We start from the raw sequence: 13,307 nt of genomic DNA on the forward strand, positions 1-13,307 counted from the left end.
ACAATGTTCTTGATATACTTAACAGACTTATTCCCCTATAATTGCTACATACATCCAGAGCATCTTTTCTATTTAATAAAGGAACAATAATGGCTTTCAACCAATCCTTAAGCACAACCTTATGCCACCATACTAAATTACATTTCAAATGCATCCACTATCACACTGTCTCCTTCATACTTCATTATTTTAGCCATAATTCCATCCACTCCAAGTGTCTTACCTCATTATTACTCTTTTTACCTCCCATTTTGCTGTAGGCCCTGCACTTGTATCATTTTCCTTCCATCCTCCATACCCATGCATATAACAGCTGCTGCCTCACCTTTTCCCATGTTTATCAGTTCTTCAAAATAGTCTGTCCATCTTCCTTTCACTTTCTCCTTTTGATTGAGCAACTCCCTTTCCTTATTAATCACATTTACATTTCCACTTTTACACCCACCTCTTTCCTTTTTCACCCTCTTCCAGAATAATTTTTTTATTTTTGTTAAAGTTTTCATTCAGTTTTCTTCCAAAATCTTTGTCTACTCTTTTTCTGCTTTCGTCTGTAAGCTTCTTAACATTCTGCTCACACATCTTATATTCTTCCCTTCTCCTTTGCTGAACTTCCACTGGTAGATTCCTTCTGAGCAATCTACCATATGCCTTTTTCTTCTCTTACACAGCATTTCTAATCTCATCTGTCCACAGTGCATTTCTCCTTTTATTCTTATGGCTCATGACCTTGTATCCAACTACTAATTCTACAAGCTTCAACAATTTTTCTCTAAACATTTTAAACACGGCATTCGCACATGACTGTACCCCATCATTTACTGAACTTTCGTCTAAACTATTTGACACCCTCTTTTCATCCTCTTCCTTGCATTCTTTCTTATTCATCTCCTTGCTTGCAAGCAATTCTACCTCTCTATTCTTCCTTACTCTATACCTCCACTTCTACTGATCCTCACCTCTACAGAAACTGCAAAATGGCAAGTCTTAGAGAATCCCCTCACAGCTCAAGCATTCAGCACAACTCTTCTCAACAGATCCACTGCTATATAGTCTATTAAACCCATTAGTTGTCCTCTTCCTTCATTTCTCATCCATATAAATCTATGTATCATCTTGTGCTGAAAAACGGTGTTTGCTAGGAATAAACCCCTCTCATCACAGACATTCACAAGAAAACGTCCATTCTCATTTACTCCAGTCACTCCTTATATATCAGCAGTCACTCCAGTTTCATCATATCCCACCTATGTATTCATATCTCCAATTACAACAACGTTTCTCTCCTTCTCAAAACCATTTATACACTGATGCAAATTTCTTCAGAAACTCTTCATTTCATCCTTACTTAGCACAGTTTTTATAATCACAATTGCATATACATATACCCTTGCATACTTCCCGATTCCAGTTTTTCCTATCACCTACACTATTCTTGATCCATTCCATGCTCTGTAACACCCTCCCATACTCTTGGTGATAGCACAAGTGCACATCCTTCTCTCCTTCCCTAATAATCTTTGGTTCAGAATATAGTGTTTATCCTAGGTTGAGTTCTCCTCATTCTTTTCTGAACATAAAAGCAAACCAAAAATTTAACTGATTCATAGTCCTCATCCAGGTTTTATGAGATTTTTTTTTTTTTTTTACTCCTGTATGCCTTTGTGAAGCTGCATCAGGAACATATGAACACATCCACTCTTTAGCTGTCAGGTATATTGTACTAAAACCAGAGTCCATTCTTTAGCTGTCAGGTATATCATATTGAAACCAGAGTCTACCACTCACTCCAAGTCTCACAGGCTGTCCTGTAGTTTACCTTGACCTTTTCATATGCCATGGCGCAGGCTTTTGACAGCACATTACATCTTCCCCCAATGCGACATTCATCCAACATATACAGTAAAAAAGGGGTGCCATGGCCCAGCCGTTTTTCATGTCTGCTTTAGGAAATTTCTTTGATGATCCTGAATGCAAATATGTTGCCATAACAGCTTTGCCAGTCTGAATTATGCTCCTCATGCTGACTTCAGTTAGTCTGACTTCATGCAGGCCAGAATAAAGGCCAGCTTAAAATTACGTCTTGTGTATATCTAATAGGAACAAGTAATCATGAGATTTGGCTTTCTTGTCAGTCCTGTAGTGCTGATTGTGTACAGTTTCAAGATAGAAGCCTTACTTAAGAAACATGAGTTGAATGAGCTGGTTGGTTCAGCCATACCCCAAACTGTTGTAATTCCCCCATCTTTAAGATGACGCCTGGTCACTAACTTGGTGTTTGCAATAATATTATGTAAAAAAAGGTAGCCTTGTACTGAAGAAAATGGTACACCTTTGCAGTTATTTACATTCCAGTTAGGAGGAGAACAGATACACAAAGAAGGCAGCTCTTTAGCTGAAAGATACTCTTTTGGAAATCAACCAGCTTTGCTGGGAATTAATTGGTTTCAGTCAATTGACAGCGGGTCTGTTACTTTAAAATCTAACACTGCATAACACAATGCACTGAAAATAATTTTTTCTCCTGTTTGTACTGTGTGGGCAAAGAGTTTTAACACTCATGGAGCCCCAGCTCGAACATTTCTCACCACCACACAGCCTTTTTAACTTCTGTATGCTGTCCCCATTTACCATGTCCTCATTCAGTTTATTCCATTTGTCCCTCACTCCTATTCTTTAAAAGTACTTCTTTATATCTTGTTTAACAAGTTTCTTAATTAGTTGGCGTAAGACCAATAACTCAGTTTTTGTCACCTGTATAGCAAGGCAGACACTTAAGGTATAGCAAGGCAGACACTTAAGGATTGCTTTATATGTCACTGTTATCTGCTCAAGTATCATCCATCATCAGAAGTCACACTTTGACCTGTAAGTTAATATTGGTCAGAACTTGAAAACAGAAATCAGACACTTATGAAACTGTACTGTTCGTTTTCAGAGTCTGAAGATTATAATGGCATTAGACCCATAATTGTAGTGTGGATTCTGCTTGAGATATGACACTTAAAGAAAGGTTTAACCTGTAACTTAACCTACCTATTAACTTGAACAAAATTCATCTTTGTATTTTGAAACTATATACAGCTGTTACTCAGCATCTAAAGATTAAGAAACATAAGACCCATAACATTGATTTTAATGCAACTCATGAGAAATCATTTAATTTGGAACTTAACTAGGCTCATATATCAAAAATATCACCTATGGCTATGAAACTCAATACATATGTTTAGATATTTTATGTATTAACATTATACACACAAGTTCTTATTCCACTCCTAATATCTATGATGCACTTCAGGCAACACAAGTGATCCATAAATCACCTTTTTAGTGTATAGTCACTGAAAAATAGTGGGAAAACAGTTTTGCAGACAGGATAAGTGATGAAGTTTGTATAACAAAGTCTTTTCAGTCATTCAGTAAACCCCATTTCTAACTCTACCTATCAGTAACCACTAGTCCTGATGCACTATTCTTGCCAGCCTTTTTTAGACGTCTTTACACTTTAAACTTCTAATTCATAATCAAAGAACTATTTTAGAGAGTAAAATAGTCAAGTCCAAATGGTGATTGGCTCTTTAAGTGTATAATATTGACAGTCATCTAGCCTTTTTTATCACTGGCATGTCTCCTCTTCCATATTCAACCCTTGCATAGTCATAATTCCGTCACATCCCTCAGCACTGTGTCACCCTTCATGCCAAAATCCCTTTCACCACAAATGCCTTTACCAGTCCTATGCTTACTCAACAGTGTCATTCTTTCATAATCCTCACTTGATCACATCCTCAAAATCCTGACCCTTGCACATCCTTCACAGATTTATGTTTTCGTGCCCATGCTACCTTCACCCCACCACACTTTGAAGATTGTGCACACTCCTTAAAATTTGTACCCCTTCTGTCTTTTTTTATTTAGCCTTCTCACTTTGAAGTCTGACACCGATGCACCTTATAATTCTCATTCACTCTCATCTTATTTTCAGAGCTTTCATAGAAAGGCCTATCATCTTATTTTCAGAGCTTTCAAAGAGAAGCCTAAGCACATGAGATTACAGTAAGAGAATTTCTAGTTTTGAAAGTGTGGTGAGATATCTAAAGTTCTGTGATGGAGGCTTCCTTTCTTTATTATTGGTGTAAATCCCATTCCTTCTAACATGTAAAGATTGTCCATTTCTTAGTAGTTGCTAGTGTTGGTTAGATATCGCACTAGCATCACTTAGTCTATTGTTAAATAGTATTGTGTACTGCAGTATTATAGCTTCAAACTCTAGCATAATTGCTTTATTTTTTCTCTCTTTAGTGTTTAAATGATTTATTTGCAAGTTTCACACTATTAATATATGCCAAATTAGGCTAGAGGAACATTTTTGTTTCAGATGTACTTTTCTTCATCTTTTGCACGTTCCATTTTTTTTCTCAGCAAAATCAAGATAATCTAGCTGTACGGTTACATGACTCTGATTGGAAAAGGAAGCTTGACCAAAGTCTTCTTCTCCAGTATCGCAGGTATGACATAACCTAAAGTTCTTTTTCATCCCATTCTTTTATTTGTGACTTTTTGAAATTGATAGGTGGTACTGAGTGTATATGAATGATAAAAGTCCTAAGCAGTCACTTGTCCCTATAGCCTAAGCATGGTGGTATTAATTAATTACCTTATTTGTATTTAACTTTTTCAGAGCAGTATGCTGTAACCTTTTCAAATCAGCTGTTGTGTGTATGTTATGATACAGTAGTGTCATGATATAGTGTGATTCAAAAGAATGACATCATTATGGTGTGGGCACCTAAATTATTCCCATTTTCTTCATCATAAGCGGCATTGATATAAGTCTAGCCCAGTTGGTCACACACTGCAGGGTGCCAATGCTGTGCATGCCATGGTGCCCACCATATCAGTTCTCTGCTAACAGTGAGAGAGTATGGATGCAATGTTTGCTACTCATATATTTTTACATCTCTGTCCACTTGAACCGGTCACCACTATACCTAAGTGAACTTCAAGTACTTCTACTGCAAGTGAACCCGTTCAAGACACAGAGAGCCTCTTATAACCAATTTTTTCAATAAATATGAAAAATATCATTGATTCAATAAAAATATCTACAGTGAAAAATAAATATGAGGACAATTTGTGGTGTGAAGTGATTGGAGAGAGTAATAAAAAAGTAAGAGAGAGGTGTATTAGTAAGAAGAGTGTGGTTGATAGAGCTGAAGAGACAATACTGAAATGGTTTAAATATATGGAAAGAATGAGTGAGAAGAGGTTTACAAAGAGGATATATGTGTGTCAAAAGTGGAGGGAACAAGGTAGAAGGGGGTGACTAAATTGAACACAGAAGGATAGAGTTTAAGATATCTTGAGTGATCAGGGTCTGAACAAACAAGGATGTGAAAGGCATGCACAGGATGAAGTGAAAAAGAATTTTAGTAATTGGGGCCTGAACATGCAGGAGGGTGATAGATGAGCATGGAATAGAGTGAACTGGAATGATATAGTATATTGGGGTCAGTGCTGTCAATGGACTGAACCAGGCTATGTGAAATGTCAGGGGAAACCATGGAAAGGGCTGTGAGGCCTAGATGTAGATAGGGAACTGTGATTTTGGTGCATTATACATGACATCTCGAGTATGGATGCAAGCAGTTGTAGCCTTTCTTCATCTGTTTCCTAGTGCTACTTCGCTGAGAGAGAGAGAGAGAGAGAGAGAGAGAGAGAGAGAGAGAGAGAGAGAGAGAGAGAGAGAGAGAGAGAGAGAGAGAGAGAATAAGGTGTAGGGAATAGGAGGAAAATGCATGTTATCATTTTTTCTTTTCTTTCATGTATCTGTTCTGTTTTCTGTGGGATGGGGTGGCATCGGGAATGGATGGCAGCAGCAAGTTTGAATATGTACAAGTGTATGTGTATGTACGTACGTGTATGTACGTATATTCATATGTATGTGTATAGGAACAAATGTCTTTCTTTGTCTTTTCTGGCACTACCTTCTGACAAAGGAAATGGCAATCAAGTATGAGAGAAATAAGTTTTCTTCGTGGGTGCTCACCTTTGTATATACATGCACTGTATATTCAATGAGGTCCTTGACTTGTATTTTGACAAAAGTAACAGAGTATACTTCAGTAAATCCTAACACATTCATAGATATAAAGTAATTGTTTGAAGAGGACTGTATATTGAGCCACTAATATTAAATGGCAAATTAATTGTGTATATAGATGAGTAAAAGGTATGTTGAGCATCTTTGCTGAAAATTATAGAAAGATTTTGTAGAGACAAGGCAAAGGATAGTAGGAATAGTAGAGGGCAGTGTTAAGAGTTGCAGATGGCTTCTTAAACATACGAGAATAAAGGGATTACAAGAATTTAATAGAATCAAACATTTTACTGCATGTTCTCTTTCAATGTATACCTCACTTTCTGACAGAAAGCTGGCAATGGAGACAAATGAAAAAATTACTGGAAAGGATGAAGATGGTGATACGTGAGTTCAATAGTCCTGTCTTATCTCTTCATGAAATATATATGATGAAAGTGACATAAACTTGTTAACAGGCTCTGTTAGAATTTGATTTTAAGTTTATCTATCACCAAGATTTTTTGAATAAGTAGCTACTGTGAGAAATGAATCATGAAGATTGTTTTGTTGGATAACTTTTAACTTTAAATTTTGTGTATTTACAGACCATCGATGGTGGTAGCATGTGCAGACGTTAGAAGTGTTGGCTATCTGGAAAAACTTGTAGCAGTATTAGAACGACAGAAAGACATTCATATGTGTTGTGACACGGTTGTCAGCAGAGGTGTGATATGCAGCATATGTGGGAACACAGATGAAAACAAATTCTATTCTTCACTGGGCATTAAGAATCATGAGGTACTGCATGTGTAAATAATTTTGATGGGTGCCTTATTGTTAAATCCTAATATGTTTCTGAATGCACTGAAACCACAGCTCCCTATCCCACATCCAGGACCCACATTCCTTTCCATGGTTTACCCTAGATGTTTCACATGCCCTGGTTAAGTCCACTAACAGCATGTTGACCTCAGTATGCCACATCGTTCCAGTCCACTCTATTCCGTGCAAGCCTTTCACCCTTCTGCATGTTCAGGCCCTGATCACTCAAAATCTTTTTCACTCCATCCTTCCACCTCCAATTTGGTCTCCTGCTATATGGATCAAGGTGAAGTGCCTGAGGATTGGCAGAATGCGACTGTACAAAGGCAAAGGGGATAAAGGGCAAGTGTTCAAACTGCAGAGGCATAAGTCTGTTGAGTATTCCCGGAAAATTATATGGGAGGGTATTGATTGAGAGGGTGAAGGCATGTATAAAGCATCAAACTGGAGAAGAGCAGTGTGGTTTCAGAAGTGGTAGAGGATGTGTGGATCAGATGTTTGCTTTGAAGAATGTTTGTGAGAAATAATTAGAAAAACAGATGGATTTGTATGTAGCATTTATGGATCTGGAGAAGGCATATGATAGGGTTGATAGAGATGCTTTGTAGAAGGTCTTAAGAGTATATGATGTGGGAGGTAAGCTGCTAGAAGCCGTGAAAAGTTTTAAACCAATGATATAAGGCATACATACGAGTAGGAAGAGAGTAGAGTGATTTGTTCCCAGTGAAGGTCGGTCTGCAGCAGGGGTGTGTGATGTCCCTGTGGTTGTTTAATTTGTCTATGGATGGGGTGGTTAGGGAGGTAAATGCAAGAGTTTTGGAGAGAGGGGCGAGTATGCAGTCTGTTGGAGGTGAGAGGGCCTGAGAAGTGAGTCAGTTGTTCGCCGATGATACAGCTCTGATGGATGATTCAACTGAGAAACTGCAGAAGATGGTGACTGAGTTTGGAAAAGTGTGTGAATGAAAGTTGAGAGTAAATGTGAATAAGAGCAAGGTTATTAGGTTCAGTAGGGTTGAGGGACAAGTAAATTAGTATGTAAGTTTGAATGGAGAAAAATTGGAGGAAATGGAGTTTTAGATATCTGGGAGTGGACTTAGGAGCAAATGGAACCATGGAAGTGGAAGTGAGTCATAGGGTGGGGGAGGGGACCAAGGTTTTAGGAGCAATGAAAAATGTGTGGATGGAGAGAACATTACCATGGAGAGCAAAATTGGGTATGTTTAAAGGAATAGTAGTTCCAACAGTATTATATGGTTGCCAGTATATGGTATGAGGTGGTTTTATTGAGTAAGGAAAGGGTGAGGGAGATATGTGGTTACAAAAAGACTGTGGTTGACATAGCAGAAGAGGGTTTGTTGAAATGGTTTGAACATGCGGCAAGAGTGATTAAGGAAAGGTTGACAAAGAGGATATCTGTGTCAGAAGAGGAAAGAAGAAGGAGAGTAGGGAGACCAAATTGGAGATGGAAGGATGGAGTAAAATAGATTTTGAGCGATTGGGCCCTGAACATGCAGAAGGGTGAAAGGAGTGCATGTAATAATTAGAACAATGTGGTATACTGGAGTTAGTGTGTTGTCAGTGAACTGTACCAAGGGAGGGACGGAGTAAAACAGACTTTGAGCGTTCAGGCCCTGAACATACAGCAGGGTAAAAGGTGTGCATGTAATAGAGTTAATTAGAACAATATGGTATGCTGGAGTCAATATGTTGTCAGTGAACTGGACCAGGGCATGTGAAATGCCCTGGTCCAGGTCTATGGGGCCTGGATGTGGATTGGGAGCTATGTTTTCAGTCCATACAAATGACAGCTCAAGAATGGATGTGAATGGATCTGGCATTTTTTCATCTTGTTTCCTGGTGCTACCAAAGTGATGCAGTGGACAGCAATTGGGTATAGGGAAGGAGACTGGAATGTACATGTTATGATTTTTTTCTTTTCTTTCATGCATTTGCGCTGTTTCCTGTGGGGCTAGGTGGCATCAGGAAGGGATGATGGCAAGCAATATGAATGTGTATATGCCTATGTATGTGTATATATATGCATATGTATGTGTGTATGCATATATGTACGTGTATGTGAATGTGAGTGGATGTGCCTTTCTTTGTCTATTTCCTGGCACTACCTTACAAACAGGGGAAACATTGATCATTGTATGAAAATATATATGTAAAACTGTTAATCTTACAAACTCCACTGCCTTCAGTCTTAAAACTTCTACTCCCACAGGGAACAGTGCTTGCTCTCAAGCTGTAGTTTCAAGTGATAGATAATAACACACAGTACAGTTACTGGGTTCCAGTTAGTAGAGACTTGGTAGTCTTTCTTGTGTAGGTCATGATATATTTTAAGTAATTTAGAATATCTCTGCCAAACAGGGTCACTCCATTTTGAGCGGTGTAATTGCAATGAAATATCCAAGTTTGGTAATTGAGTGTATCATCGATTACATCAAGTGTCGTAAGAGTGACATCCAGCGGGTCTTCAACAATTCTTCCTTACAATATTACTGCCATCATCAGGTGCAGTACCCAGCCCTCTCACAGTAAGTTTACTCTTGGTGTTTGTACCTTCCTCTGGTGGTGAAATCAGTGATTATGCTCACTGTTCCCCTTATACTTGACTAATTTAGAATTGAATTTTCATTTGTATAACGCTCTTTTAGCATCTGTTTTCAAGTTCTCTAGAATGTAAAGTAGTTTCAGTAGTACTTTGTAACCGTGTTTATCTGGCCTCAGAATAATTAAAAATTGACATTCACTGGACAGCATCACGATTGTTCAGAAGCTTCCTGGAAATTTCAAAAATGCAAAGTTTGTTTCTTTTGCAAAAAGCTAGTCTGGACTTTCTGGCAGTGTCCAGGTATTAACTGGATCTCATTTAAGTTTTCACTGTTTATTCAAACTCCACACTGGATGCTCTCATGGTTTATGCCATCCAAATGGGTCTAGCTTCACTGTGGTTGTCTTGGAGCACTGATTGGCTGATTTATTGGCTTCTGTCAGGTGGTTTCTATCCTGTATTGAACGAGCTTTTCCTTTGTCTTAAATGATAGTCTTTTTACTGTAGTTAAGATTTTAAGCATTTCAGGTCATGAGATTGTTGACTATATGAAGAAACAGATGTTTCGAGGGGGAATTCATATGGTGAAACCATACAAAAGTCAACCTGAATGAAAGTCGGTACTGACACCTTCTAATGTCTACACACACACACACACACACACACACACACATACAAAGGGTCAACATGCTGTCAGTGGACTGAACCAGGGCCTGAGAAACATCTGGTATAAACCATGGAAAGGTCTGTGGGGCCTGGATGTGGATAGGGAGCTGTGGTCTTGGTGCATTACATATGACAGCTAAAGAATGGATGCAAGTAGGTGTGTCATTTGTTCATCTGTTCCTGATACTACTTCACTAATGCAGGCAACAGTGATCAAGTATGGGGGGGGTTCCCAAATAAATGGATAACTAAATATTTAGCAAGCTGTTTATATCATACACAAGGCAAAGTCTTGTCATAGGTAAATTGTTACTTTCTCTCACTCTGAAAACAACTTGGAGAAGATAAAGAATTATTAAATCTGGTGTAAAACTTGGAAACATGCTACAATTAAAAGATACAAATGAATTTAAATGAACCCTGGCACAGAAGCTAGAATGCTTACTTAATATAGGACCTGGAAAGTAAGAAACATGAATAGAGTGATCACAAACTTTAAAAGATTAGACTCAAGGTTAAGACAATACTGGGTAAAAATTGAATAGGCAGCTACACTAAAAGAATATAAAAAAAAAGCATTATACAACTAACATGTCGGAAATAAGGAAAAAGCATTAGAGAGGAACGTCATCATCCAACAAGCAAGACATAAGGTGAATGCTATGCACAAGCCCTGCCATCATGGCAAAAATCTCTTTGTAAGTACTTACAGGCTCTCTCTCCCCCTCTCTCCTGAAGTCTTTGGATGTTATGATTATGGAGTAGTAAAGACAAGGGAACACAACACAGAACTTTCAGTACTGTATATTTGACTGAATATTTGTAGTGGACCTTATGGTTAGTCTTATACTTTTTTCTTTTAATATGATTAAAGTCCACATCTATACAAAAGTTTTCACTTCCCAAAACTTTGCATTGATATACTTCTTAATTTCCTCTAATATTTCCATATGGAAACTAATGATAAACGATCTTTTTCACATATTTTTGCTTTATTCTAAAAGTGTTGAAAGATGTCTTTTGAAAGATGATTAGTCAGATTACCCTTAAACATAGCATAGAAGTACCTTGAAACCTGTAGCACTTGATAACTATTACTATTAAATGTTTTTCTTTTTTCTTTTACAGATTTCTTGACTTACTACTAGGAGGAGGAATGTATTGAGATTTCAAGGTCTGATACTGAGAATGCATAATCTTTGCTCTCAGTGCTTAAGATGCTAGTTTATGAATTCAGTCTTGCAACTCAAAGTGTCATGTAATGAAGGCCACCATCCCCAATCAGATCACCATGTAATGATGGTCACAGCCTGTAGGTTCAATAAAAGATGTGCATCATAGAAATATGTACAAGTGTATCATAAGCACTTATTCCAAGAATTTCCATGTAACAATGAATTCTATGTCATTATTACTATTAGTGACATATTCATTATGCACATTGCAGTATGTTTGTCATCTTCAAAATCATAGGGGAAGTGCATCAAGGTTTTCATTGGGTATTTCAATCAACAGCATTTTCTACACACCATTTTTTCATACTTGTTCACCGTTTCCCATAGTACCGAGGTAGTGCCAGGGACAGACGAAGAAAGACTACTTTTCCTCACATCCATTCTCTAACTGTCGTGTGCAATGCACCAAGACCACAGCCCCTCTATCCATAACCAGGTCCCACAGACCTTTCCTTGGTTTGCTCTAGCTGCATCATATTCCTTGGTACAGTCCGTGGACTCTATTCCTTTTATGCCTTTCACCCTCCTGTATGTTTAGGCCCCAATGCTCAAAATCTTTTATGCTCCATCCTTCCACCTCCAATATGGTCTCCTGCCTCTCCTTGTTCCCTCCACGTGTGACACATATATCCTCTTTGTCAGTCATTCCTCTCATTCTCTCCATACATCCAAACCATTTCAAGGCACCCTCTTCTGCTCTCTAAACCACACTCCTTTCATATCCACACATCTCACTTACCGTTTCATTACTTACTCAATCAAACCACCTCACACCACATATTGTCCTGAAGCATTTTATTTTCAACACATCCACCCTCCTCCATATATATATATATATCTTCTTTTTTCACAGGTGTAGCATTTACGAATGCATTCATAAACCTCTGCACTCCACCATACAGATATAGTTTTTTCATACTTTTCGTCCTTTTTTTCATAGCAAGCTAGATAAAGACAACTGTTTTTAATACTCCTGTATGTATGTATGTCTTTAATTGTTTAAGAATTTAATATGGTCTTATGATTTTTTTTGTGTGATTTTTGCCATTACAGCAATAGCCAGGTTTTCTGGTACTCAAAATTCTGCAGATTTTCTTGTCTCATTTTTTAAATCAATTCAAGGTATTATTCTTTATTAGATTACTTTTCAACCGATGAGTATTTTGTAAATGTCTGTATAAGTACCGGTCATTATGGATTATGTAAAACTACCTAACTACCATATAAAATATTGTTTTTTCAATGTCAGTTCCCTTTTTGCATATTAGTTTTATTCTCCATATATCTTTCTCTTGTTTTGTGTTGACATATAGTTTTAAGTCCTTGTTGTGTTAGAGACCATTATATAAATGTCACCAAAGGGCAAGGACAGTTGTCCTTGGTGTTTGACAGGTAACAGTAGGATGGCTTTAGGATGCATCTCCCTGCTGACGGAATAGAATTATTCATAATGATTGTTTATTGCATATGGCAAAGGAGAAAAATTAATTTGCTTGGCCTTTGCTTGCTTACATGTAGTGTCCAAGTGATTATATAATAAAATATTGTTTGATTTTTGTGTTGTTTTGACTTTCTTTTTGTTGTGTCCATTACTGTAGCATCTTTATATTTCAGGCTCACCTTTGAATGGTGTCACCCATCACTAAAAGCCTTAAGTATTCATACAGTAGCCATACTCCCAATGGCAGTCAAAGACTGTTCTTGAAGCTCTTCAAAAGTAATTAGAGTTCAGAGGAATAACCTTTTATGGGGGGGGGGGGGGGGCTCTGACACCTCAGATGGGCAAAAGATGTAAAAAGGTTTTAAACTTTCTTCAATATTTCTGAAGTTTATTATGGCCTGTGTTACTCCAAATAACCCGTGTAATAAATTTCCAGCTGCACTGTTGAGAAGTATGAATTCTCTAGTAGTATATGAAAATGGTAACTGTTCCTTTTCTACA

The 13,307-nt window shown here is 37.7% G+C and overlaps 1 protein-coding gene across 7 annotated transcripts in view; it reads left to right on the forward strand.

Annotated features, from left to right (window-relative positions):
- Nucleotides 1-12,921, forward strand: part of LOC139759737 (uncharacterized) — an 83,001-nt gene extending 70,080 nt beyond the window's left edge. For all 7 annotated transcript variants that reach the window (XM_071682142.1, XM_071682146.1, XM_071682148.1 and 4 more), the window contains 5 exons: nt 4,423-4,508; nt 6,431-6,487; nt 6,688-6,880; nt 9,281-9,447; nt 11,259-12,921. In XM_071682142.1, coding sequence (XP_071538243.1) covers nt 4,423-4,508; nt 6,431-6,487; nt 6,688-6,880; nt 9,281-9,447; nt 11,259-11,295 — 540 coding nt within the window. In that variant the 3' untranslated portion in view covers nt 11,296-12,921. The remainder of the gene's footprint in view (nt 1-4,422; nt 4,509-6,430; nt 6,488-6,687; nt 6,881-9,280; nt 9,448-11,258) is intronic.
- Nucleotides 12,922-13,307: the final 386 nt, after the last annotated feature.

Source organism: Panulirus ornatus, chromosome 34 (genome assembly GCF_036320965.1).
Source record: "Panulirus ornatus isolate Po-2019 chromosome 34, ASM3632096v1, whole genome shotgun sequence".
Taxonomy (NCBI): Eukaryota; Metazoa; Arthropoda; class Malacostraca; order Decapoda; family Palinuridae; genus Panulirus; species Panulirus ornatus.